Source organism: Peromyscus leucopus, chromosome 5, assembly GCF_004664715.2.
Source record: "Peromyscus leucopus breed LL Stock chromosome 5, UCI_PerLeu_2.1, whole genome shotgun sequence".
NCBI lineage: Eukaryota > Metazoa > Chordata > Mammalia > Rodentia > Cricetidae > Peromyscus > Peromyscus leucopus.
In genome coordinates, this window is record NC_051067.1 from 85,245,911 (window position 1) to 85,268,506 (window position 22,596).

Genomic DNA, 22,596 nt, shown 5'->3' on the forward strand with positions numbered 1-22,596 from the left:
TGGGTCCCAGGGGTCAAACTCAGGTCATCAGGATTGGGCTTTAACCAATGCGCCACCATCTCATCGGCCCTGGATCTTCTCTTTAAAATGATACTTCCTTGTTACACATGAGCCTACTTCTGTTGTGGCATTTGTCAAGTGATCCCCCAACTACCTGACTCACTAAGAGTGCAGCCTTTTAGTTGTGTGCCACTGTGCCCAGCTAAAAATGTGGGAGTTTTCTAAAGAAGAAGGGAGTCAGCCGGGCGGTGGTGGCACACGCCTTTGATCCCAACACTCAGGAGACAGAGGCAGGTGGATCTCTGTGAGTTCGAGGCCAGCCTGGGCTACAGAGTGAGATCCAGGCACCAAAAGCTGCACAGAGAAACCGTGTCTCAAAAGAAAAAAAGAAGCAGATGGGGAGGAGGGAGAAGGAGCAGAAGAGAGTCTTGGTGTTAGGAGACTAGAGATCTCCGCCTGTGTGGTACACGAGCTGCAGAGAAGCCAGACTGAGGCCCCAGACAGCTGGTGAGGACGGAATGAGTGGGAGCAGCTGTCTGTGGCCTCAGTCGGGCTTCTCAGCCAGGTGAGCATCATGCGTGGTATGTCACAGCTAGGGAGAGGAAAAGGGACGGGCAGACAGGGACTTGCATGGGCTCCTCCCACTCAGCTTTCATGAGGAGGAGGGACAGGTCTGGAACCCTGAACTGTGTGCTGAGAACCCCAGGACCACCCCTAGCACAGCTCTCCAAGCAAGCCTTCCAGGATAGAAACCATAAAATTCCATGCCTCACATCTGGGGACAGGGTGACCTTATAGGGCCCACAGTTCATCCACACACAGCCACTGTGTACCTTTCACATCCTCTGTGTCATCTGGACACTCAGATTGGAGCGTGATTCCAACCCTCCGGAAGTTTTGCCTGGCCTGTGCCCTGCTCTGAATCTGTGGCCCACACAGGCTGACAGGCTCCTAGGGAAAGGGGTCGAGGAAGTTAGGAAACTCTAGCTACGTCCACTGGCTGCCTCACACAGGTCAGAAGACAGACCCAGAGAACTCAGAGATGCCCCAAGGGCAGCCGGGCCAGGTAGCCCAAACAAGCAGAACACTGCCCTGACTCACAGGTCCTGCAGCTGTTTTTAGCTGCAGGTGGAGGCTGCCTCCCCCTTCCTCCACCTACCTTCCTTGAGTCATTCTGGCTGCCTGGGGCACCAAAAGTCCAAACTCACCCACTTTCCAGATCGACCCTGGGAAGCAGGCGGCCTTACTGGACAACCGTCCCTGTCAGGTGAGGTGGCTTAGAAACCCCGGGGCCCAGGTGTGTGGAACACTGTCCTCAAAGAGCAGTGTCTGTATTATTATTGCAGTAGACGTGGCCTTCCAGTTTCCCGCCAGGAGGCACTTCCTTCCTGGAGCAGGCTGTGGGGAGGGCAGAGCTGACAGCTTTCCCATAAGCCTTTGGCAGTGGACCGGCTCTAACATGTAGGTAGCCACCCAGTCGGACAGCAGGACTCTGGAGGAGTCTCCAGGTAGCCTTTGTGCAGAACCTCTGTTTGCCACACCCCTGCAGATGTTGACCTATTTCCTTTGTCTCTCCCACCCCCGAGGGTGCCTAGGGCTTTCAGCACCTCCCGCTTATTTCCTGAACTAGCCAGCCGGACTGAGGATCTCTCCACTGGCTTTGCTAGGCTGGTGTTGAAAGGCCGCAAAGCAGAGCTATGCAGGCTAAATAAGAAAAGGCAAGGTTCCGGCCAGTCTCCGCAGCCTCGGTGAACCCAGTAGCCTCCATTCTACCCTGGCCTGCCCCTTCTGTCTGCCCTCTAGTGATATGTATTGTTAGTCCAGGATTTTTCAAATGGAATAAGCTTATAAGGGTGTATCCCCTAAAACCTGTCTCCCCTAGCCTGTGGTGAAGCCTCTAAGAATACAACCTTGAGAAGGAAGCAGGGAAGTGATGGTACTGAGTGCTTAACCTCTGTAGCCCTGACTAATACCCATAAGTACTATGTTGCCTGGTGCCACAGCAACATACAGACCAGTCCTCCCCTAAACTCAGCTGCTTGGCTGAGGGACCCTGTGTGGGCTCAACTGTGTACATGGATCCCAAGTCCTCTGCTGGGACAAATGGGGGCCCAGACACATTCATGATGACAGAGGCCCACAGCAACCAACCAAAGCAGGCAAGGCCTCTCTCTGAATCCACACACTGCCACCCCATGTCATTCTATGAGCCAAGGGAAGTTTCTGTTATCTGAATTTCCCTCTATTGAAAGAACTCAGATGAGGCACCCAGAGCGTAGTCTACAAGACAGATGGGGGGCTGGAAAGATGGCTCAGCAGTTGGGAGCACTGGCTGTTCTTCCAGGGGATCTGATGCCCTCTTCTGGTCTCCACAGGCACCAGGCATGCACATGGTGCAGACAGATATATATGTAGGCAAAACACCTTTACACATAAAATAATACCTTTTAAAAAGGAATCAGGTAGGGTTCATTGTAGAGTGGAACACTCAGAGTGTGAGTGGACAGTGCCCATGGGGACTGCTGTACCACCCCACACTTGAGTCAGGCTTCCGACTACTCCTGATGTAGTAGGACTGCCGCCCTGCAGGGTCTTGTCCTGCCTTTGCAGACGATGAGCAGGCCCGTTTGAAAAACTCTGAAGGGAGGAGACAGTGCTCTGTGTTCTTTACCAGAAAACCTTCCTAGATAGGAATCTTACCAATCTTGCCAGGTTAGGTCCCCCTTTACCCGGTCCGCATCTCTCTCTCTCTCTCTCTCTCTCTCTCTCTCTCTCTCTCTCTCTCTCTCTCTCTCTCTCTCTCTTTTTGGTTTTTTTGAGACAGGGTTTCTCTGTGTAGCTTTGTGCCTTTCCTGGAGCTCACTTGGTAGCCCAGGCTGGCCTCGAACTCACAGAGATCCGCCTGGCTCTGCCTCCCGAGTGCTGGGATTAAAGGCGTGCGCCACCAACGCCCGGCCTTACTCTCTCTCTCTCGATGTGTGGTCCTGTCTGGCCTGGAACCACCTGCCTGCCTCACAGATGCTGAGATATCTAGCAGATAGGCAGGTCTCTATTAATGACCGTTGGGCAGTTGAGAAGGTCGCATCTCCTCCACCTAGGGCCAGAGACTCAGCTCAGATCCCATTCTCCTGGCCAGTGTTCAGGAACCCCAGCAGCAGCTCCTGCTTTTATAAGCCTTTGGTGAGAAAAGACCACCCAGTGGCCTTCAAGCCTGCTAATTCCTAACTGGCTAACTCACATTGTAGCCACAGGTTCGGCAGACAGAAGTGTATTCTGCTCTAGAGGGGAGGGCAGAGGGGGTGGGAAGGAGCAGCCAGTCATGCTGTCCTTCAGAGCCTCCTCACAGGTGGGGGTGAAGGTCCCCACAGGCAGTGTGTGTGCATAACAGTCCTACATAAGCTGTAAAGTGCTGCTGCTGGGGGGGGGGGGGGCGCGGGTGGCAGTGGTGCAGCCTGGGACTTTCCAAGATCCTTGAGAGCACAGTCAGTGTTCCTGCTCTTGTTCCGCGTTCTTCTCAGCTCTGAAGCTGCTTGTTACCCTAGATGAGAAGTGGGCTTGAAAAACCTGTGAATCGCCCAGTACCTTTTCCTGCAGTTGGCAAGTCTCAGGCTCTCTTGATGTCCCTTAAGCACATTCTACTGTGCCCCTCAGACAGAGAGCAGAAAGAAGGAGAGAGCTTGGGTCCATTGTCTCCTTCCCTCTCCTGGATGACTTAGCAGGCCACAAGTCACAGACAACAAAGTACAAATGAAGAAAATTAAATTTGAAGCTGGGCACAGTGGCACACTCATGTAATCTCAGCAATGAGCTGAGGTAGGTGTTAATCCTGAGGTTCGAGGGAGAAAAACCAGTTCCAGCATTTTGGGGCCAAATTTAAGACAAGTTTTTATTGAAGTTTAAATACTGACCAAGATGGAATGTCCAGCTAAGTGGCCCCAAGGCACATGTCGTCGGGGCTTGTAAAAGACAAAACCCATAGGCCACCGTACTTTCTCCTGAGGCTTAGCTGTTGTTTTCAAGAACTACAATTCCGAGAATCCCAGGAAGTTACCTGCTCCTTGGGCAGGTGAGGATTACAGGTTAATTTAGGGTATAACATAGGAGGATCATGAGATCAAGGCCAGCTTGAGCTACACAGCAAAGCCCAAATAAAACGTTTAACTTAAGGGCCTGGGTTCGTGTGATTCAGTCAGTATTGCATGAGTTTTAAGCATCTTTATTAACTTCACATACCTGTAAAGTACAGCTCCACCTGGGTCCAGTCCCTCAGCTACCCAGTGTTCTCAAATAACCAGACCCTCGCCCAGATAGAGACTGGTTCCAGCCCCAAAACACAGGCTATAAAATTTTCTGCCCCCCCCCCCCCACACACACACACACTCACCAAATTCCTGTTCAAAATCCCCATTTCAGACAGATGGAAGAAGAGCTGCTCTGGAGAGTGGAAGGGCAGAGAGCTGAGCCTGACCATGGAGTTTGTTCTAGAACTTTTCTTGAGGCAGAATAGCTTCAAAGGGAAGTGAGGCCCGAGGCCCAAGCTCCCAGAACCACCCGCATCTCCTGAGCAGGCGGGGACTGAGTGTTAGCTTGGCATGGGCTGCTGCAGTCCCGGTAGAGGCTGCATCAGAAGCCCCCCACGGCCTCAGAGCTGTGTCTCTGTCCTTGCAGGCGGACTCCAAGATGGTGTGCGATGTGGTGAGCCGCATGGAAGACACTGAGCCCTTCTCTGCGGAACTGCTGTCCGCCATGACGCGGCTCTGGGGCGACTCGGGGATCCAGGAGTGCTTCAACCGATCTCGGGAGTATCAGCTCAATGATTCTGCCAAATAGTAAGTGCCCAGGCAGGCTGCGGGCTGCAGCACCGTGTGGGAGCAGGGGTGGGAGGCTGGGGAATGGTGAGATGGGAAGATTCTGGCTGAGATACAAAACTCGGGTAGTGACATCAGGGAGGGACAGGAAGGACTTTACTTCTTGTGTCCAGGATGAGGAAGAGGCCAGGGAAGGAAGAAAGCAAAGAGACAGCCACACAGGAAGTTTCTGGAGGGCAGGAATCTAGTCCACCTCTCCGGGACCACATCTGTACCCACAGGGAAGGTTCGAGGCTAGCAGGTAGGGTTTGTTTCTTCTAGAAAGCCCCAGACCACAAGTATGACTCAAGAATTGTACAGGAGCAGGTGCCCTGGAACACACCCTTAATCCCAGCACTCAGGAAGCAGAAGCAGGCGGATCTTTATGAACCCAAGGCCAATCTGGTCTACATAGAGAATTCCAGGCCAACCAGGGCTACATAGACAAATCCTACCTCAAAACACATTTACAAAAAATAAAAACAAGTAACAACAACAAAGATACACAGACAGCAAACAACTCAGATACTACCATCTTATTCTCTTTTTAAGAAAACAATAGACTCCCCATGGGAGACCTCGATTTGGGGGGTGTTGGGATGCAGGGTGGCTTGGGAAAGAGGACTGAGGGGTGAGAGGAGGGAGGAGGGGGATCCATGTATAGTATGTGGAGTGAGTAGAAAATTTCTTAATAAAGAAAAATGAAAGAAAAAAAAAAGAAAACAATAGACTTGGGGCTGAGGTTTAGCTGGAGTACCTGCTTAGCACATGCTAGGCCCTGGACAATATTTAACACCAAAACAGACTTCTGAAATATGCGTGAAAATGTCATAATGAAATCCATTACTTTATGTGTTTTTAAAAATGCTTTTTGCTTTGTTTTGTTTTGTGAGACAGGGTCATATGTAACCTCAGACTCACTGTGTAGGTGGGTGACCCGTGGTCATCCTAACTCGGCCTCCCAAGGGCCGGTGTCACCCCCTCCCAGCTTTCTTCTACCTTCAAAGTTAAAACAAAAACAAACACAAGAAATAAGTAGTTCTCGGTCAAGAAACAGAACAAGTCAGCAAATACAGCCTTCAGTATTGTGCTGTAACTAAGTAAGGAGGAAGAAAAGGGGTGCGGGGCAGAGAAGATGAAGAGAAATGAGAAGTGGTCAAAGCCACAGCTGAGAAAGTGTCTCGAGCCCTTCTTGGGACACCGAGGTGACAGACCTGCTGACCTTTGGCACTTTCTCCCGAATGGGTGGCTCTGGAGTCCTGGAACGGATGGCGACAGGGGGGTGTATCTTGGCATTGAAGGGTGTCCCTAGTTTCTGTAACCTGGTACCCAGGCTTTCAGGAAGAGCTTGCAGTAGGGTGCTGCAGGCTTTTACCCACTGTCCAAGGATGTGTGTGCACTGGCCTCATCTGACTCACCTTGTCACTGTGCTAGGGGGTGATGCTCCAGGTACCCAGAGATAATGCTAGACACCCTACACTGAACAGGACAGTCCCAAAACACAGAGCCAACACCAGATGGTCCAGAACATCAATAGTACTGAGATTAATAAACCAGGATCTCTAGGCAAGGTGATAGACACCTGTAATCCTACTGCTCAGGAAATGGAGGCAGCAGGGTGGCGAGTTTGAGGCTAGCCTGGGATACATCAGGAGACCCTGACTCAAAATAAGAATCTAAAAATTGAAATCTACATTATACCAGCATAGCCAGCGCGACCCAACAAAGGAGCACTCCCGAATGACACGTGGCTGTTTCATTGGCTATGAGGGCAGCTAGCAAACTAGGGACCAGAGTAAGGCCAAGAACCTCTTCCTGGTTCTCACACCTGGGTGAGACTGCTCATAGGCAGATGCCTAAGGTAGGTTGCAGGCCCCAAGCAGATAGTGGCAACCCAGGCCACCAAGCTTTATGAGCTCTTAGGGGACACCTTGATGAGCAGAGATCCAAACTCCCTGTGTGCACTCAGACTACAGGCCTGAGAATGGCCGCCCTGAAACCAGATGGAGCGCCTCTCAGTCGGCTCTTTCCGCGTGACCAGGAAGCTAGAGCTTCAGGGCTCCCTGCGGAGGCCCACAAAGGTTCCTAGAGAGGTCTGAGCTTGCTTTACCCCACAGAGCTGCATTGGAGGATTGCTTGACCACGTGCATGGTTACCAGGTGTTTGGAAGGGTCTGCACTTGGCTGTGCTGGGGGAGGTCTTTTGCTCCACCCCTTGGCATTCCTATAAAAGCCCTTTAAAAGACAGAAGGGGCTGGTGGATATTGATCCAGGCCCTCCCGCGCTATCCTGTGTTTCTATCTGTCTCTCTCCCCTCTATCCTTCTATCTAAACATTTCTCACTTCTCCCTCCTCAAGAGTACCCTGAGGAAAAATTGGAAGCAGGTCTCCCACACTTCCCTGCCCCCTGCTGGGCCCCAGAGGGCCTCCTGGCCTCAGTCTGTCTTTTAGAAGTCCATCAAATGTTCCTCAGGTTTTACCCATTTTATTAATACTAAAATGAATCCCTTGCAAAGACATTTCAACGGGAGACCAGTATATAAAGTGAATAGCAGTGTTGCTGCCAGACACACACACACACACATACACACGGCCTGTCTCCTCCCTTCTGTTTCCAGTTATTTATCCTACACTAGTCAGTATTTCATGACTCTTCTTTTGTTTTTGTTTGTTTGTTTGCTTGCTTGCTTGTTTGTTTTGTTTTTCAAGACAGAGTTTCTCTTTGTAGCTTTGGTGCCTGTCCTAGAACTCGCTTTGTAGACCAGGCTGGCCTTGAACTCACAGAGCTCTGCCTCCTGAGTGCTGGGATTAAAGGCGTGCGCCTCCACCCGGCTTATTTCCTGACTCTTACTTTGAAATATGGAGTTGAGTTTGCCTTCCTCCTTCCCATGCTTTCCCACCACCCTCAGTTTTCTGCTGGTTTCAGGATTATTGTTCATTTTTCCTGTGGTCACCGTGACACTTTGAGTCAGTATTTGCAATTACCTGTCCCTCCACTCCCTCTGAATCTCACTCTCTGGCTCTCCTCACCACCTTCTAATTTTGCTGGATAGGATCGTATTCCCCTAGTCGGGTCTCCTGCGTGCCTCTGAGAGAAAACCAACAGGAGACGGAGAGGGGTGCAAGTAGAGGGCCTTAGTGTCGCTCTGCCTGCCTCTTCCTGAGGTGGGGTCTCGCTGTGGATCCCATGTTTACCTGGAACTTGTGTTATCGCTCAGACTGGCTTCAGACCTCTCCATCCTTCTGCCTCAGCCTCTTGAGTGCTGTGATTACAGGTACATGCCACCACACCTTGCTTTCATAACTGCTATTTTTGGCGGGCTGGAGAGATGGCTCAGAGGTTAAGAGCACCGACCGTTCTTCCAGAGGTCCTGAGTTCAATTCCCAGCAACCACATGGTGGCTCACAACCATCTATAAGGAGATTTGGTGCCCTCTTCTGGCCTGCTGTCAGATATGCTGTATAGTTAATTAAAAAACAAAAAAAAACATACACATATACATAAGTGCTATTTTTGGTCCAGAGTTACGTTCTTACAGGAGTTAAACTGGCCCTGATAGGGCTATGAAATTGCACCACTCCAGAAGGAGCCATTAACATCCTAAAGCTCCAATTAATTACCATACCCCCTGACCCAACCCTGCCCTTTGTGGATCCTGAGCTCAGAGAGAAAGGGACCCAGTCCATTGCTAGACTTCTGCCCTGGTCTTCACTCCCTTGGTGGGCCGTAACTCTTCTTCACCTTAGGTGAGGCCTTTCCACATCAGTCATCAATCAAGAAAATGCCATACAGATTTGCCTGTGGGCCAATCTTATTAGGAAGCCATTTTCTTAACTAAGATTCCCTCTTCCCAAATATGTCTAGGTTTGTGTCAAATTGAAAATAAAAACAACTAGCATACCAGGTTTGGGAGGCTTTGGTGAGACTCAGCCAGCAAAAAGTGAGACCAGGGGCCAGCTTGTGTGTTCAGAGGACATTGCCCAGCTGAGGTAGGGACAGCAAGACAAAGGGTTCCCCAGGCCGGTGTCCACCAGATTGGAGGATGTTAGCCTGAAAGAAGAGGCCGTTAGTTAGTAGCTATGGACGAGGAGAGTCAGGCACAGAGGACTGAAAGCAGAACCTTCCCAGATGCACTCAGGCCTCCGAAGGAACCTGTGGGGGGTCCAATATCACTGATCTACTCTGCTCCCCCAGCCCCTTTCCTTGTCACATCCCCAGTTTGCCTTCCATTGAGAGCATTTGGGGAACCCTGATTCTAAAGATCTGGGTTCCAGGGAGGCCCTACCACTGCTCGGCTGAGATGGATCCCCTGATCCCTGCTTACAAGAACATAAAATGGGAGAGGCACACAGAAGACTCTGGAGCCATGGACTTGGCTGTATTGAGCCTCTGTTTTTTAATGTTTTAAAGCAGTATTGGCACAGGGAAATTAAAGATGGAACATGAATACATGTAAAGAACAGAACTTGGCATTGGAGAGATGGCTCAGCAGTTAAGAGCACTGGCTGCTCTTCCAGAAGACATGGGCTCAATTCCCAGTACCTACATGGCAGCTCACACATGTCTGTAACTCCAATTTCAGAGGATATGACACCCTCTTCTGGCCTCTGTGGTGCACATGCATGTGGTGCACAGACATATAGACGTACGTACAGACAAAACTCCCATACACATAGTATAAAAGTAAATAAATACATTTTTAAAAGAGCAGATCCTGCCTATCGGCCATTATTATTTTTAAATGAAGATCTAACAGAACTGTGCTGTGAACCTGGCAATCTCATTCGCAGGTCCATCCCAGGGTAGCTGGGCCTCATGCCCTGTTCCTTTGAGTCTGAATTTGGGGACCTTAGAGACTGCAAGTCTAAGACCCTCACATTCTCTCTTGATTGACCTCACATTCACTAACTGGTCCCACAGTGAGCCTTGTAAAAAACTGTGGCTGACACTGGACTCCAAATGTAGTGAGCAAGCAGAGCCCAGGTCCATGGACTCTTGTACTTTGTCATCCCCAGCTACCTGGACAGCCTGGATCGGATTGGAGCCGCTGACTACCAGCCCACTGAGCAGGACATCCTCCGAACCAGGGTCAAAACCACCGGCATCGTAGAAACCCACTTCACATTCAAGAACCTTCACTTCAGGTGAGGCCTATGGAGATGGGGCCTGCTGACAGGCCCTAGTGATGGGCCTGGTGATGAGCCAGAGAGATGGGGAAATGTCCACACCCTGCCTCGCCTCATCTCAGTAGCCAGACAGTGTCTTCCCTCAAGGATCTGTCTCATTTGGTCAGACAGCTAGGTACCAGAAGAAGCCCATCTGAGAACTGGTTTTCTGCCAAGTTCAAAGGCAGAAAACAGCAGGTGACTTACTTCAGAGGCCCCTGGAAGGGGACAGGGTGGGTAAGCCTGAACCAGGTGAGTAGGCCCAAGCAATGCCAGGGAGACCCCAAACATCACTACAGTCTCTAAGCAAGAGAGGCTGAGAGAGCGATTCTCTCACATCCTGGAGAACCTACAGAAGGCAAGGCCTTAAAAAGTGGGGTTCCCCAGACACAGAACATGCCTAAGATCCAGGGGCTCTGAGGACCTAAGAACAGCAGCTGAACTATGCTACCAAGTTTCTGGAGCCCTACTGGAGGGTTGCATCTCCCAAGAGTAACGCTCATGGGCTAAGGCCTGGTGACCCCTGGGCTATCTTCCAGGTGTGGTTTCTTAACATTAGGTGAAACTAGAAAAGAGGCCAAGAGGTGAGGCAGGTCTTTAAGTACAAAGACCTTATACTTGTACAAATTCAGTCCTGGGACAGGTCTCGGGTATTGAGAACTGCCTTCAGGCCCAGGGTGGCAGAGTTCATCTATCAGTCTGTTGGTTGCTCAGGATGAGGTACTGTGTTCCCACGGCTCAGCACTCTCACTGCTAGATCACAAGCATCCTCACAGCCAGCTTTCCCTGACTTCCTGCAGGCTGTTTGACGTTGGAGGCCAGCGATCTGAACGCAAGAAATGGATCCACTGTTTTGAGGATGTCACGGCCATCATCTTCTGTGTCGCACTCAGCGGCTATGACCAGGTGCTCCACGAGGACGAAACCACGGTGAGTGAGCTGAAGTGAAAGCTGGCCACAGAACAAGCCAGCGTTCAGCGGCCTCGGGCCTCACAGATGGCCTGTGCCAGGCGCCCTCGCCCATCCTGTGTTGTCAAGGCAAATGCCAGTAAGCCAGTACAACAGAGGCAGCTTGTATGCAAACTGCTGCAGATAACTTACCAGAGTTGGGGTCTTGCCAGTAAGCACCTTGTTAGTAAACAGTGGGGTCACGGAGCTGTCAGACCAGGAAAAAATTAAGCAAATTCTACAAAGCCAGGCGGCGGCCAAGAGGAGCGTGTGTGCGAGAGGAAAGGCAGCTTTAGCTGCTTCTGCCCTTGCTGGGACACTCACTGGCCAGCTGGAGAGGTGTGGGGCTCCCTGGCCAAGAGGGGCACCAAGAAACAGGCATACTGGTGAGTGTCAAGTGTGGCTCTGGGCTCCCCGTGTCAAACTCAGCCTCTGAGACCTGCCACCTGGCTTGAGAGGGCCCTGGTTAGCCTTCCCCTTGGTCTCACCCTGGCTCTGCTGCTCACTGGTATGAGCTAAATTCAGGCAGCACCCTTTCTGCTTGGGCTTCTGTTGTCTGAAAAGCAGGAACAGTAATACCACCCACCTTGTCTAAGGTTACCTACCAGTCATGGAAGTATTTTTGCTTAACAGTGCCCAGCTAGCCAGATACTACTGCTGGTGATTGCCCTGAGCTAGGTATATCCACTGAGCTTTTCCCATTGGAGTTTCAGCCCACAAGTCTGTGGGCCTGTGCACAAAGCCTGGAAAGGGACCCAGGCCTCACTATGTCCTACTGGGTCATGGGAAACAAGCCCACTTCTGAGAGTGGGGTGCCTGGCTGTGGACTCAACTTTGGCGTCTGCCCTCCTGTATGGAATACAATCCGAATGCTTCACCCTGAGCCTTTGGGATCAACACCAAGGGTCAGAGGAGGGGCCTGTGGTCATGCTGGCCTTGAACAAGGCCTGTCTTCCTTATGAGTCTTATTTGTTTACCAGTTCCAGTCCGGTCATTACTGGTGTCTATGGAGGGGGTGGATGAGCTCTTGGGGTATGTGCTGAGAGGGTACAGTTCTGGTAGAGGGGGACCCGCCGTCCTGAGTAGTTCACGCCGAGTGATGGGGGCTTTTAGCAGATGGAAGCCAAGCTGCTGGTAGGAGGGGTGGACTAGACTTTCATCAAGTGATGGCTGAGCTTTAGTGCTATCACTCTCAGTGGCTGTGGCAAACAGTGGTCTAGTCCCAAGCCCCAGTGTGGAATGGGGAAAACATGCCCTGGACTCCTTTGAACCCTAGACTCTGTGACTACCCAAAGCCCAGGACATTCTCCTGTTAGTACATCCATCAGAATGGCTGGTCCAGTACACAGTTCACTACTATGGGTTGCCTCTGTGCTGTGTGAGCCATTGTGCCCGCTCCCTGGGGCCTATCTTTTCTGGGAGTAGATGCTACATCCAGCATGGGATTGAAAAACAGTCAAGGAGTTGGAGACTGGATGGTGAGAGACCCTTCACGTTGGAGCATGGCCTCTCTTTTGAACCTGCCCTGCCAGAGCAAAGGCCCAGGACCTTAAACTGTGGGGCCAGGTCCTCAGAGCAGACACAAAGGAATGTCCAGTGGGCACCAAGCCCCGTGGCTTCAGGTCTCCAAGTCGAGGTGGCCGGCCCTATCTACTTCCCCTAAGCTCCTCAGCAGCCTTGCCGCCATGCACCCAGGCCCTGAGACACTTGCCCTCCAGGGTCCTTCCTAACTTACTGCTCTCTCAGCCCTTCCCGTCCCTCCAGTTCATTTCCCTTGCTTTTCTCCACAAGGGCTGGAGGCAAGAACCTTGAGGAAGGAAAAACACATGGGCCAAAGTCAGAGCAAGCTCTTTCTAGGGTCCTCCCTCCCCAAGGCTGGCCGCCCAACAGCCAGGGGAAAGCACCAAGCCTCCAGGGAACAGGGGTTGCCTTCCAGTTTACCAACAGCCCACAGCAGTGCCTCCTAGCTGTAGTGGCCGTAAAACAATACTATTGCTGTGAACTAGCAATCGTCGGTGTATGGGGGACGGACATGTGTGCGAACTGAACAGCTTGGGAGTAGATGGATCCAATCCAAGGCCTGGCATCACTCTTGCCAGCTGCGTGATCGTGCGTAATCGCCACACCTTCCTCACGCGTGTGCTATGGGGTGAGGATGGTCAAACAGCCTCATGGGCTAAGAGCTGAAAGCGTCTGCACAGACGCCACACAGTAAGGAGCAGTCCTGCTCCTCTGTCTAGATGGCGTAGCCAGGGGACAGGTGGTAGAGTGTGGATGCTCTTCCCTAGAGAGGCAAGATGTAGGCACCAAGGGCCCAGTCCTTGGTCCTCAGTCTTCCGCTCTAGCCAGCTCTGCCCTTTCCTCCCTGGCCTGGGGAGGAAAACTGGGGCTACAGAGACAAAGATGTCTGGAGGCAGCTCCCGGAGCTAGGCCAGGAAGGCCCTGCGGCTAGTGGCTGCCCACCACCGGACCAGCCACCCTGCCCGCTGCACCCTGGGACCCCACGGGCTCATCCTGTCCTCGTGCCTGCTCTCAGCGCCACTCAGCCAGGCCACAGGCTGCCACAGCTTCTCCGCCACTACTGCCACCAGCGCCTGCAGGGCCTTTCCTTACCAAAGCAAGGCCCAAACCATGGCAGATTCTGAGAGACCCTCCAAGCCCAGCAGGTATGAAGCACCTCCCTCTGATCAAACATGAGCTAAGAGTTGAAAGCAGCAGGTTCTCAGGGCCCCGCTGGGTGACTTTGCTGTGAACGCCGGCCCCAGGCCTGTGCTCCATGCTGCCTTCTGAGCTGAGCCCATCCTTTCCACAGCCGTCCATCCCAGCGGCACAGCACCTGCCACAGGCCGCTGAGGCCTGTGTAGGCGCCTCGCACAGCTGCCCTGGACTTCCTGGGTCTGAGACTGATTGGATCAATTTTTCAGGGTTTCTCTTTTCCCTTCTCTGAGGTTTGCTACTGGGTTTTTGGCTTCCTCTCAGTTTTAATCTGTTTTGCTAAGTTTCTTCTTGGGGTTCTCCTGACCCCTCTTCTGAGAAACCAGCCCCAACTCCCAGCTTTCTCAGAGAGAGCTTCCCTCAGCCCAGGCACATCCCAGTCAACCAACAAAGTCACCCAACCAACCAAGGCCACAGCAACATCACCCCCGAGACGCTGTCCCCCTGGTATCTGCTTCCAACTCGGGATTAATTCGAGGGCCTCAGTCCTCGGTTAATGTTATCCAACTGAATGCGTGCACCCTCCTGACCTCGCTGGCAAAAATGAATGAGACCCTGATAGAGAAGTCTGCATGATCCACGGTTTCGTGTAGACATGTCAGATGGTGGTTGCACCCCTGCCCTCTACGTGCATGGTGCATGTCCTCTCCAGGGACTGCAGCCTCTGCAGTGACCTCAGTGCCCCGCCCAGGCCAGCTCTCTCTGGAAGGGACAGCACTCCTGATCCACCCCAGCTCCACCCAAACCTGCCTGTGTGTGGAATGAAGCAGGGACATGTCCTGTTTGTCCACGTGGGCCCTCTGTCTCTGTCCCCAGTAATGCATTAAGAACATTGGTGGCTCATCCCCTGCTTGTCTCGCTATGCCATAGCCATCGTAGGCCAGGGTGCGGGGTACCAGCACCCTCACCTGCCTCTCCACTCTGTTACAGAACCGCATGCATGAGTCCCTGAAGCTTTTTGACAGCATCTGCAACAACAAGTGGTTCACAGACACCTCCATCATCCTCTTCCTCAACAAGAAGGACATATTTGAGGAGAAGATCACCAAGTCCCCACTGACCATCTGCTTTCCGGAGTACACAGGTAGAGCCCTCCTCATCCCACACAGCCCCTTGCAGCTACGGGGCAGCCAAGAAACCAGGCCTCTCTGGGCATTTACTGTGCTTGAGTGCACCCAGCTCACCCTGCAGAATCTACCCCCACAGAACAACAGTACTAGAGGCAGCTATGACAAGAAGCCCTGGGCAGCTAAGGCCTGGACCCCTGGCTTGTTAGGCCTCAGTCTCCAGTGTGATATTAACAACCCTAGGGAGGTCCAGTCAGTCGTCTATAAGCAGAGGGTGCATGCACAGTGGGAACCCACAATGCTGAAGAGACAAATAACCTGGTCTTCGAGTAGTCTAGCAGGGTCCAGCCCCAACTAAGCCCCTGGAGAGTGGCCTGGACAGGTCCCATAGCCTTTCTGCATTGGCTTCTCCCTCCATGAGATGGAGGCTGCCACAGTGGCTCTCTCCCCCACCCCCTGTAGACTTACTATAAGGATGGAAGAAGCCCATGACGATGCCAAGTGTGGTATTTGCTGAAGTCTGTGATCACTATGGATCTGTTGTCACTGCCGTGATCACAATGATAAACAGCCACTCTAACGGCACCTCCCACACAAGTGGCCACAAGATTGTCACAGCCCAGGGCCTTGCCTACACTGCAGAGAAGTGCAGGGACAAGGCCAGCCATCAGTGATACATAGAGGTCTAAGTGAGACGGCCAGATATGCAGCCTAATCAGCCCCGCCCCCGCCCAGGAGCTTCAAAAATGGCAGCCCCTTCAAAAATGGTGGGCTGTTGTAAGCCCAGGACAACCCAGCCCTTGTCAGCTGGTCTCAGTTGACCAGGTCCTGGAGGACAGAGAGCAGAAGATACAGATTCCAGCAGCATGGGCCTGTAGGGTCATGACCCAAAATCAGGCAAGCAGCACAGTGCTCTCCAGCCTGCCCTTCCTTTCTCAAAATCAGGCTGGTAGTTCTGTAGGCAAGGACCCCATGAGCTTTCAACTGAGGAGAACAGCGCTTAGCCCACCTCACCAACCAGCCACGTTCTTCTTCAGCTCTAAGATGGTCTGTGAGAGACCCTCATGGGATGGTCACCAAGATCAGTTTGGAACTGACAGGGCAGGAAGGGACCCTGAGAGGAGACTGGCCTTACTTCCAGCCCTGGTTTAGCGAACAGCTATGGTCTGGTAGATGCTCACAACCAGGCTGTGGTCTAAACACATACGCCTGAAATGGCTGGGACTCCTCCTTCAAATGTGCTGCCCTAGCTCTGCAGTGTGGCTCAAATTCCAGTTCTCTTCCTCTTCCTCCCTTAGCAAGTGGCCCCGTCTGGTCTAGGCTAGCCTTGAATTCTTGAAGATGGAGCAGTGGAGGGAGGGTTTCCGTGCAGAGGTCAAGTGCTGCCTTTCTGTTCTTCTCCAAGCCACTGCTTTCTCCCAGACATCCTCTCCCTGGACTTACCAGAGAACCAGATCAATGTGGGGACACCTTGGAAGAATGTGAGCAAGTCAGTCCTCAGTTGTCCTAAGAGGGAAGAGAGGGAAGCGTCCAGGAGCAGGGGAAGGAGGCCACAGCAGCTCGGGATGCCAGGCAGACTACACGGTCCTCCTGCCGCCCCACAGTGCCAGGCGGGTCCTGGCCCTCTCTGCCGTCTCACGGGCACACAGAGAGGCAGTACCTGCTAAAAGCAGTGCTTTCACCCCCACCCGCACCTGTGGTAAGACAGAATTGGACTCTGGAACCAGCAGGCCTTTGGGGAGAAAACAGCAGCTTCGCAGGCAATCCCCAGCCTCAGGCAGCCAGTCACTGGGCAGCCGGTGTTCTGTTGCTTCCTAGGGTGATAGCGGCACTAGGTTCCAACCACCAGCTGGCCAGCATGAACCGCTGTTGCTGGAGCTGAGCCCTAAAGCTTCCCACTCCATAAGCCTGTTGCTTTCTAGTGGTCCTGAGAGGATTTTGGCACCCGCTCCATGGCCATTGCCCTAAATGACACAATGGCCAGCCCAGGGATTCCATGCTGAATGGCTCCAGGTTCCTGCCCTCACTGACTCCCCTCACTGACTGTTTCGTCTTGCAGGCCCCAGTGCCTTCACAGAAGCTGTGGCTCACATCCAGGGGCAGTATGAGAGTAAGAATAAATCAGCTCACAAGGAAATCTACACCCATGTCACCTGCGCCACGGACACCAACAACATCCAGTTTGTCTTTGATGCTGTGACGGACGTCATCATCGCCAAAAATCTGCGGGGCTGTGGACTCTACTGAGCCCTGACCTCCTGCCAGCCTGCTGCTCACTTCTCCCCTGGACCCAGAGCTCTGCCACCGCTCAGATGCTCTGTGCACTGCAGAAAAACCCAGAGGCTGGCCCTGGGGGAGGACGAGGCATCCTTTGAGCATCCCCACACTACCCCACTCCAGCTGCATGACACATGGGAACAGGGTTGGGCAAAGGTGTGGAGCACACCACACACCACAAGGCCAGAGACAGCTGCATGCCACCTGAGAGCTGTTCGCTGGCCACCTGTGTCTCTTAAGTGTTTTACTCAGAGCCTGAGTGGGCAACGCTGCCATATGGTTAGGAATGGGCGTGTCCTGTGCCCTGTGCTCCTACTCAAAGTCCTGATGTCTCTTCCTCAGCTGGGGTGATAGGGTGGCTGGTGATGGCCCTGTGGCAGGTGCTGGCTGATTAGGGGATAGTAGATGCCATCTCTCAGCTTTCCTTAGCGTCTGTTTGGTAGAGGGCAGTTCCGTCGCCAAATGCCAACATGGAATCACGGCACTTTTGGGGTGCAGAGATTCGGACCTTGGGGAAGGCTTCCCTCCTCCTTCATCTTGGATCTTAGCCCTTCTCTGGTCATCTTCCCTTGCGCTTGGACTCCCCAGAAAACTCAGCCCTGACTCCTGTGGACCTTGAGCATATTCCTTAAGGCTGGCTGACTGCAGTGGTACATGGATGGGCAAACAGTCCTGTGCCACATGCGTTAGGGTGGGAAGGAAGCTGAGGGGCGGGCAGCTCTTCCTGCATAGGTTGATTGTAAGTCCCGAAAGAGCCATCTGTTGGCTCTACTCAGACAGGCTCGGCTGCCCTGAGTGTGAGCGGATAGATATGCTTCTCCAGTCACAGCCCGAGTAGGCAGAGCCCTTGGGACTGAAGCCTCTTGAGTCAAGCACAGGAGACTTTAATTTACTAAGTAATTTACTAAGCCAGTTACTGAAGCCAGTGCCATACTTCACTCCACCTTGGTCAAGAAGTCAGGAAGCCCTTGTATACTCCTGGTCTCCTGAATACAGAGAGCAAGCAGGGAGCCATCCGCACCCCGAAGTGTGAGCTGGGGAGGCGTATAAGCCAACGCAGACATACACCCAGCCCCCTGGGGGAAGAGCTTTAGGAGCCCAGGGAGGGACTTTGCTGCAGAGGTTCCTATGCAAAAAGGGCTGGGATGGTCTTGGCGCCCCTGGCCTCAGCTGACTTGGAACAGTCGGAACATTTCCCTGTCATTCCTTGACATCTGCAGTCAGCCGTACCACGGCCTGTGGTTCAGGCAGGCTTGTGTGCTCACGCAAAGGCTGGACCTAGGGATGCAGATGTGTCCACAGGTGGGTGGGGGAACGGGCTGCACCTAGCAGGGCCTCTGCCTTCCTCAAGCCCTGTGTTCTCCTGACCTCCACTCGGAACAGTGCTCAGTCCCAGGCCAGGCAGGACCCTGGCTCTTTCACAGCCCCCACCCCTCCCCGGCCATGCCAACAGCTCTGGGCTTGTTGGTTCCAACAAGAACAGAACTCGGGCAGTCCAGGGAAACACAGGGACCTTCCCCAGTGCCAAATGCTTGCAGAGTTGATCCTCTGGGAAGCTCACCCCAGTCTGGCTGCCTTGCCACTTCCCCCTCAACCCACATTGTCTACACGGCCATCATTTTAGGACCTTGTGCCAGGTACTGGGAGGGAGGCGAGAACAGACTCCCAGAGCCTACAGTCTCAGTGACCTGATGTGATGGCTAAGGCCAATGAATTCATTGGCCCCACACTGAAGATACAGCAGTTATTTCTCAGCATCACCCACTGTGTGTGGACACCTGAGTCCCCAGACTGTAACCCCAAATTTAAAAGCACCTGCAGTCAAGGGATATTGGCCAAGCCCCATCTTTTAGGACCATTTCCAGGAAGGTGGAAGTCTCCATTCCTGTCAACATGCAGCTCCCGCTCCCCAAGCTGCCACTTGAGATCACCGCAGCATGATGGTAGCCAGAGCCCTCAGCCAGACCAGGGCCTGGACCCAGCCTCCCACTCCTGTTTGACCCACCGTGTTGTGCCTAGCGTCTTGCACCGCTCTCAACCCTCGCACTCTGGCCATCCGAGAGGGGGAGCTCTTAGGCTGCCCCCTCTAAGCCCTCAAGAGCGTGGTCCGCAGGGAAAACTGCCCCGTCTCTGTCATCACCAGCAGCAGCTCTACCATGGGGGGCAAACGTGTGCGTGATAGATGAGGCTTGGCTCCGTCGTGGCTTTGGGTGTTGGGGGAGAGTTGTAAGTGACCAGACCAGAGGACCGTCTCCTGTCTGTAGGGGCCATGTCAGGCCACCCTACGGTTTCTGAGTGGTCTAACTCAGCAGGCCAGGAGCCACTTTCTAGGAAGAGTACCTTCACCACATTCGTGGGACCGTGCTCGTTGCTAGATGCCTGTGGGCAAGGCCTGTGCCTGTACCAACAACCATTCCGAGAATCTTCCCTCTAAACACGGGTAGAGGCCCCCAAGTGTCTGGTCTGAGTTGCGGAGGGTGCTGTTAAACTCTGCTTTGGGGATGAAGACAGAATCCTCCCAGTCTGAGCCACTCAGTGGTAGCGCTGGCCTTCAGCCTCCCATGATCCCCTCTGTGCAGCCCCTAGATCCTAGTGCCCTGTCCCTTTGGATCCTTTTGGACCAGGCAAAAGACCTCCATCGTCTCAGCCTCCCAGTCCAGGCCCACACCCTACTGTTAGGAGCTGAAGGCACCTGACCTGTGTGGACTGCACTGGATATCACTGAGTGTCCCCCTCAACCCCATAACCTGACTGTCCACAGCCCTCCCCCGTCCCCCTCAGGGAAGGCTGACACTGCTTCACCCCAGCCCTTGCCTTCTGCAGAAAGTACTGCTGCAAGAGATGCACCCACAGATCCCACATACTACCTGCTAACAAACAGCCAGTGCCCTGAGGGCAGACTTCACTCTCTTCTGACCCCCTCCCCTTCTTCACCGACCCAGCCTCCTGACAAGGAGATCTCCCACACCCAGGAGAGACTCAGGAAGCCTCCAGATCTTCCCTCCCCGCCCAGTAGTAGCCTGCCACCCTCTTCTGAGGATTCCGGGGCACAGAGCATCTTCTAGCTGCCATTGCTTTTCTCTGAGCCTCCTGGTAAGCTCCAGGTACACCCCCGGGGCTCTCAGGAACCCAGTCCTCAGACTCCGGCACCTCTCACCAGAGATTCGGTCTGGACTACTGGAGGCAAGCACTTCCAGGCTGTTGATCTTGTCTGACTACATCCTAGAGAAAGCCCCAGCATCCCAAAGAACATGGCCAGGACTGTAAGCAGGCCTCCCCACACCCCACCCCTCAGTAAGAAAAAGCCTTATACACACCTGCTTAGAGTGATTGGGCTTACAGACACTCCCCCATGCCAGATGATGGCCATGTCAAGGAGGGAGCAGGTGGAAGAAAACCAGAAATAACAGTCTCCATCCAAAGTCCTGGGCCCAGTAGTCGGAGTGGGGTACCCTATGAGGGGCAGCTTTCTTCTCTTCCCCAAGTACAAAAGGCCACCAGCAGAAACAGTGCCCTTCCCAGAAGCCCTCGGCCTCCTCCCCCACCCCGCTTTAGCGTCTTGCACCAGCCACAGCTGCCTCCCCTGCATGGGCAGCAGCCCCCCACTTCCCAGGCTTCTCCCTGGCTTCTGACTTGACCCCTGTGGCCTATGCACACCTTCTGTCCCAGGCCAGAGGCCGGGTACCCCATGTTCCCCTTAGCGGAGCCTTTCTTAGGTGCAGTGCCCCCCACCCATTGCCATCACCTACCCTCATTAACTGTAATTTTGTAAGAAGAGTGACTTGCTGGTTTAATAAATACCTAGTTATTGTAATAATTTATTGGCTGCCATAATGTATTTATTAGTCACCCTCCATTAATAAAAATGCCAGCTCTTTCTAGCACGAGTGTGATGTATTGTGTCAGTGCCGAGGAACTTCTGCCAGAGAAACCCACGTGACAGAGTCCTCTGTTCTCCGCAGTCTCAGGACTGTGGGCAGCCTAGCAGAGTAGTAGGCTTAGTACTGCTGGGAGCAGGGTCCAGGCCGCTGGCACTCAGCTCACTTCGAGGCAGAAGACGGATCTGTCCTGTGCTGAGCTGCTTCCCAGGCCCAGGGTCCTAGCACCCTAGCACCTGGTGTCTGAAGATACCTAGGACTATGGTGCATGATCTGGTGCTGGGTGCCGGTCACTGTGGCATGGCTTCCTGCTGTTCTCAGCTCTGCTTCCACCTGGGCAGGTAGAGGACTGGGAGGAATCGAGCCTCAGGAAGGCTCCAGTGGCTCCGTGCAAAGGTAATGGCAGGCAGGTGGTTGTTGGCCATCTGTGATCCCTGGCTTCTGTCAAATGGTGACGTCTGATATGAGGGACCTGGCATCTCTTTCCTCCTGTGAGTACAGGCTGTGCTCTGGGCATGTTGGTAATGGGTTCCTGAGGGGTGGCTGTCAGACTGAGTGTGGAGAGGGTCTCAGTTCCGGCGCTCCCCACCAGCAGCTCCCCTTCTCACTGCCCTCCCAGAGTTCTGTCCAGGCCTGCTGCCCGCCCCACCCCTGCAGAGCAGGTCTGTGTACATCCTCCGACCCCAGAATCTCTGCTAAACCATGCTGCCCCCAGGCCCTCGGACCTTGTCAATGCACGTGGTCACTGTACCACGGGCCTGTGAGTGGTCTACAGTGTGGGGGTAGGGACTGGTGGGCCGAGACGCAGCAGGCAGGGATCCAGGAGCCTTGGCAAACTGCTCTTGAGTCCCCCAAGCCTCAGCATATCAACCCTTGAGGAGTCCTTCAGCCCTGTCCATAGCAAGTGGTCCCCAACCTTAGCTTGGGCAGCTCTGGTGACCCCTCTGTGGTTTCCCTCTGGTCCTTAGAATTCCAGATGTCTGCCCTGTGTCCGCCAGCATCTGCCGACTCAGCAGCTCTTGGGGCAATGTGCAGTGGAGCTGAGCATAAGAACTTGCTTCTGGCTGAGGCTCTGCATTGACGCCTATAGGACATGGTGCCCTAGAGGATGCAATGCCTTTTCCTGTTGAATACTTGGGGTCTCGGAGCTTCCCTGCTAGGCTCACAGTGATGGCCAGTGTCACTGTGCTAGGCCCTGAACATAGGCCGACATGGCTTGACCTCCACCAAGATTCCGGGGGCAAGTGAGTCCTGTGCAAAGGACAGGGAGGCTTTATTGGAGAGTAAGAATGAAGGCCACTGGATTTGCTTAGCAGACTCAAAGGGCAGTAGTTCACTACAGATACAAGAGGGCACTGTGGTTTTTCTGTTGTCCGGAGATGTGGGAAGCAGCTGAGAACTTGGGCTGTGCACCCCACATTACTGTCAGCCCTAAGAACAGGGCTCACAGGCTGGGAGAGACAATGGTAGGCAGGGCATGGAGTCAGCTGTGACACTGATTCCTTTTTGAAAGGCCCAGATTGCCACACTAACTGGAAAACACCCCCCAAGAAGTTCTGGGTGGAGCTCAGGGCCAGGGCATGTCCGCTTTGGTTTATTTTTGTTTTCTTGCAGAGCAGGGGATAGAACCCAGAGCCTCCAGCATGCTAGGCAAGCATTCTACCAACTAAGCCACACCTCCCAGGACTACTCTTTGCTC

At 53.4% G+C, this 22,596-nt stretch overlaps 1 protein-coding gene across 3 annotated transcripts in view; it reads left to right on the forward strand.

The window, feature by feature from the left end:
* The window catches only part of Gnao1 (G protein subunit alpha o1), a 161,391-nt gene that overhangs the window by 130,606 nt on the left and 8,189 nt on the right, over window positions 1-22,596 (forward strand). For 2 of the 3 annotated variants that reach the window (XM_028871487.2, XM_028871488.2), the window contains exons 4-6: window positions 4,669-4,829; window positions 9,863-9,991; window positions 10,813-10,942. In XM_028871487.2, the coding sequence (XP_028727320.1) occupies window positions 4,669-4,829; window positions 9,863-9,991; window positions 10,813-10,942 (420 nt within the window). Of the gene's footprint in view, window positions 1-4,668; window positions 4,830-9,862; window positions 9,992-10,812; window positions 10,943-14,605; window positions 14,760-16,801; window positions 20,902-22,596 lie in introns of those variants that run through there. The other variant, XM_028871489.2, reaches the window with a different exon arrangement.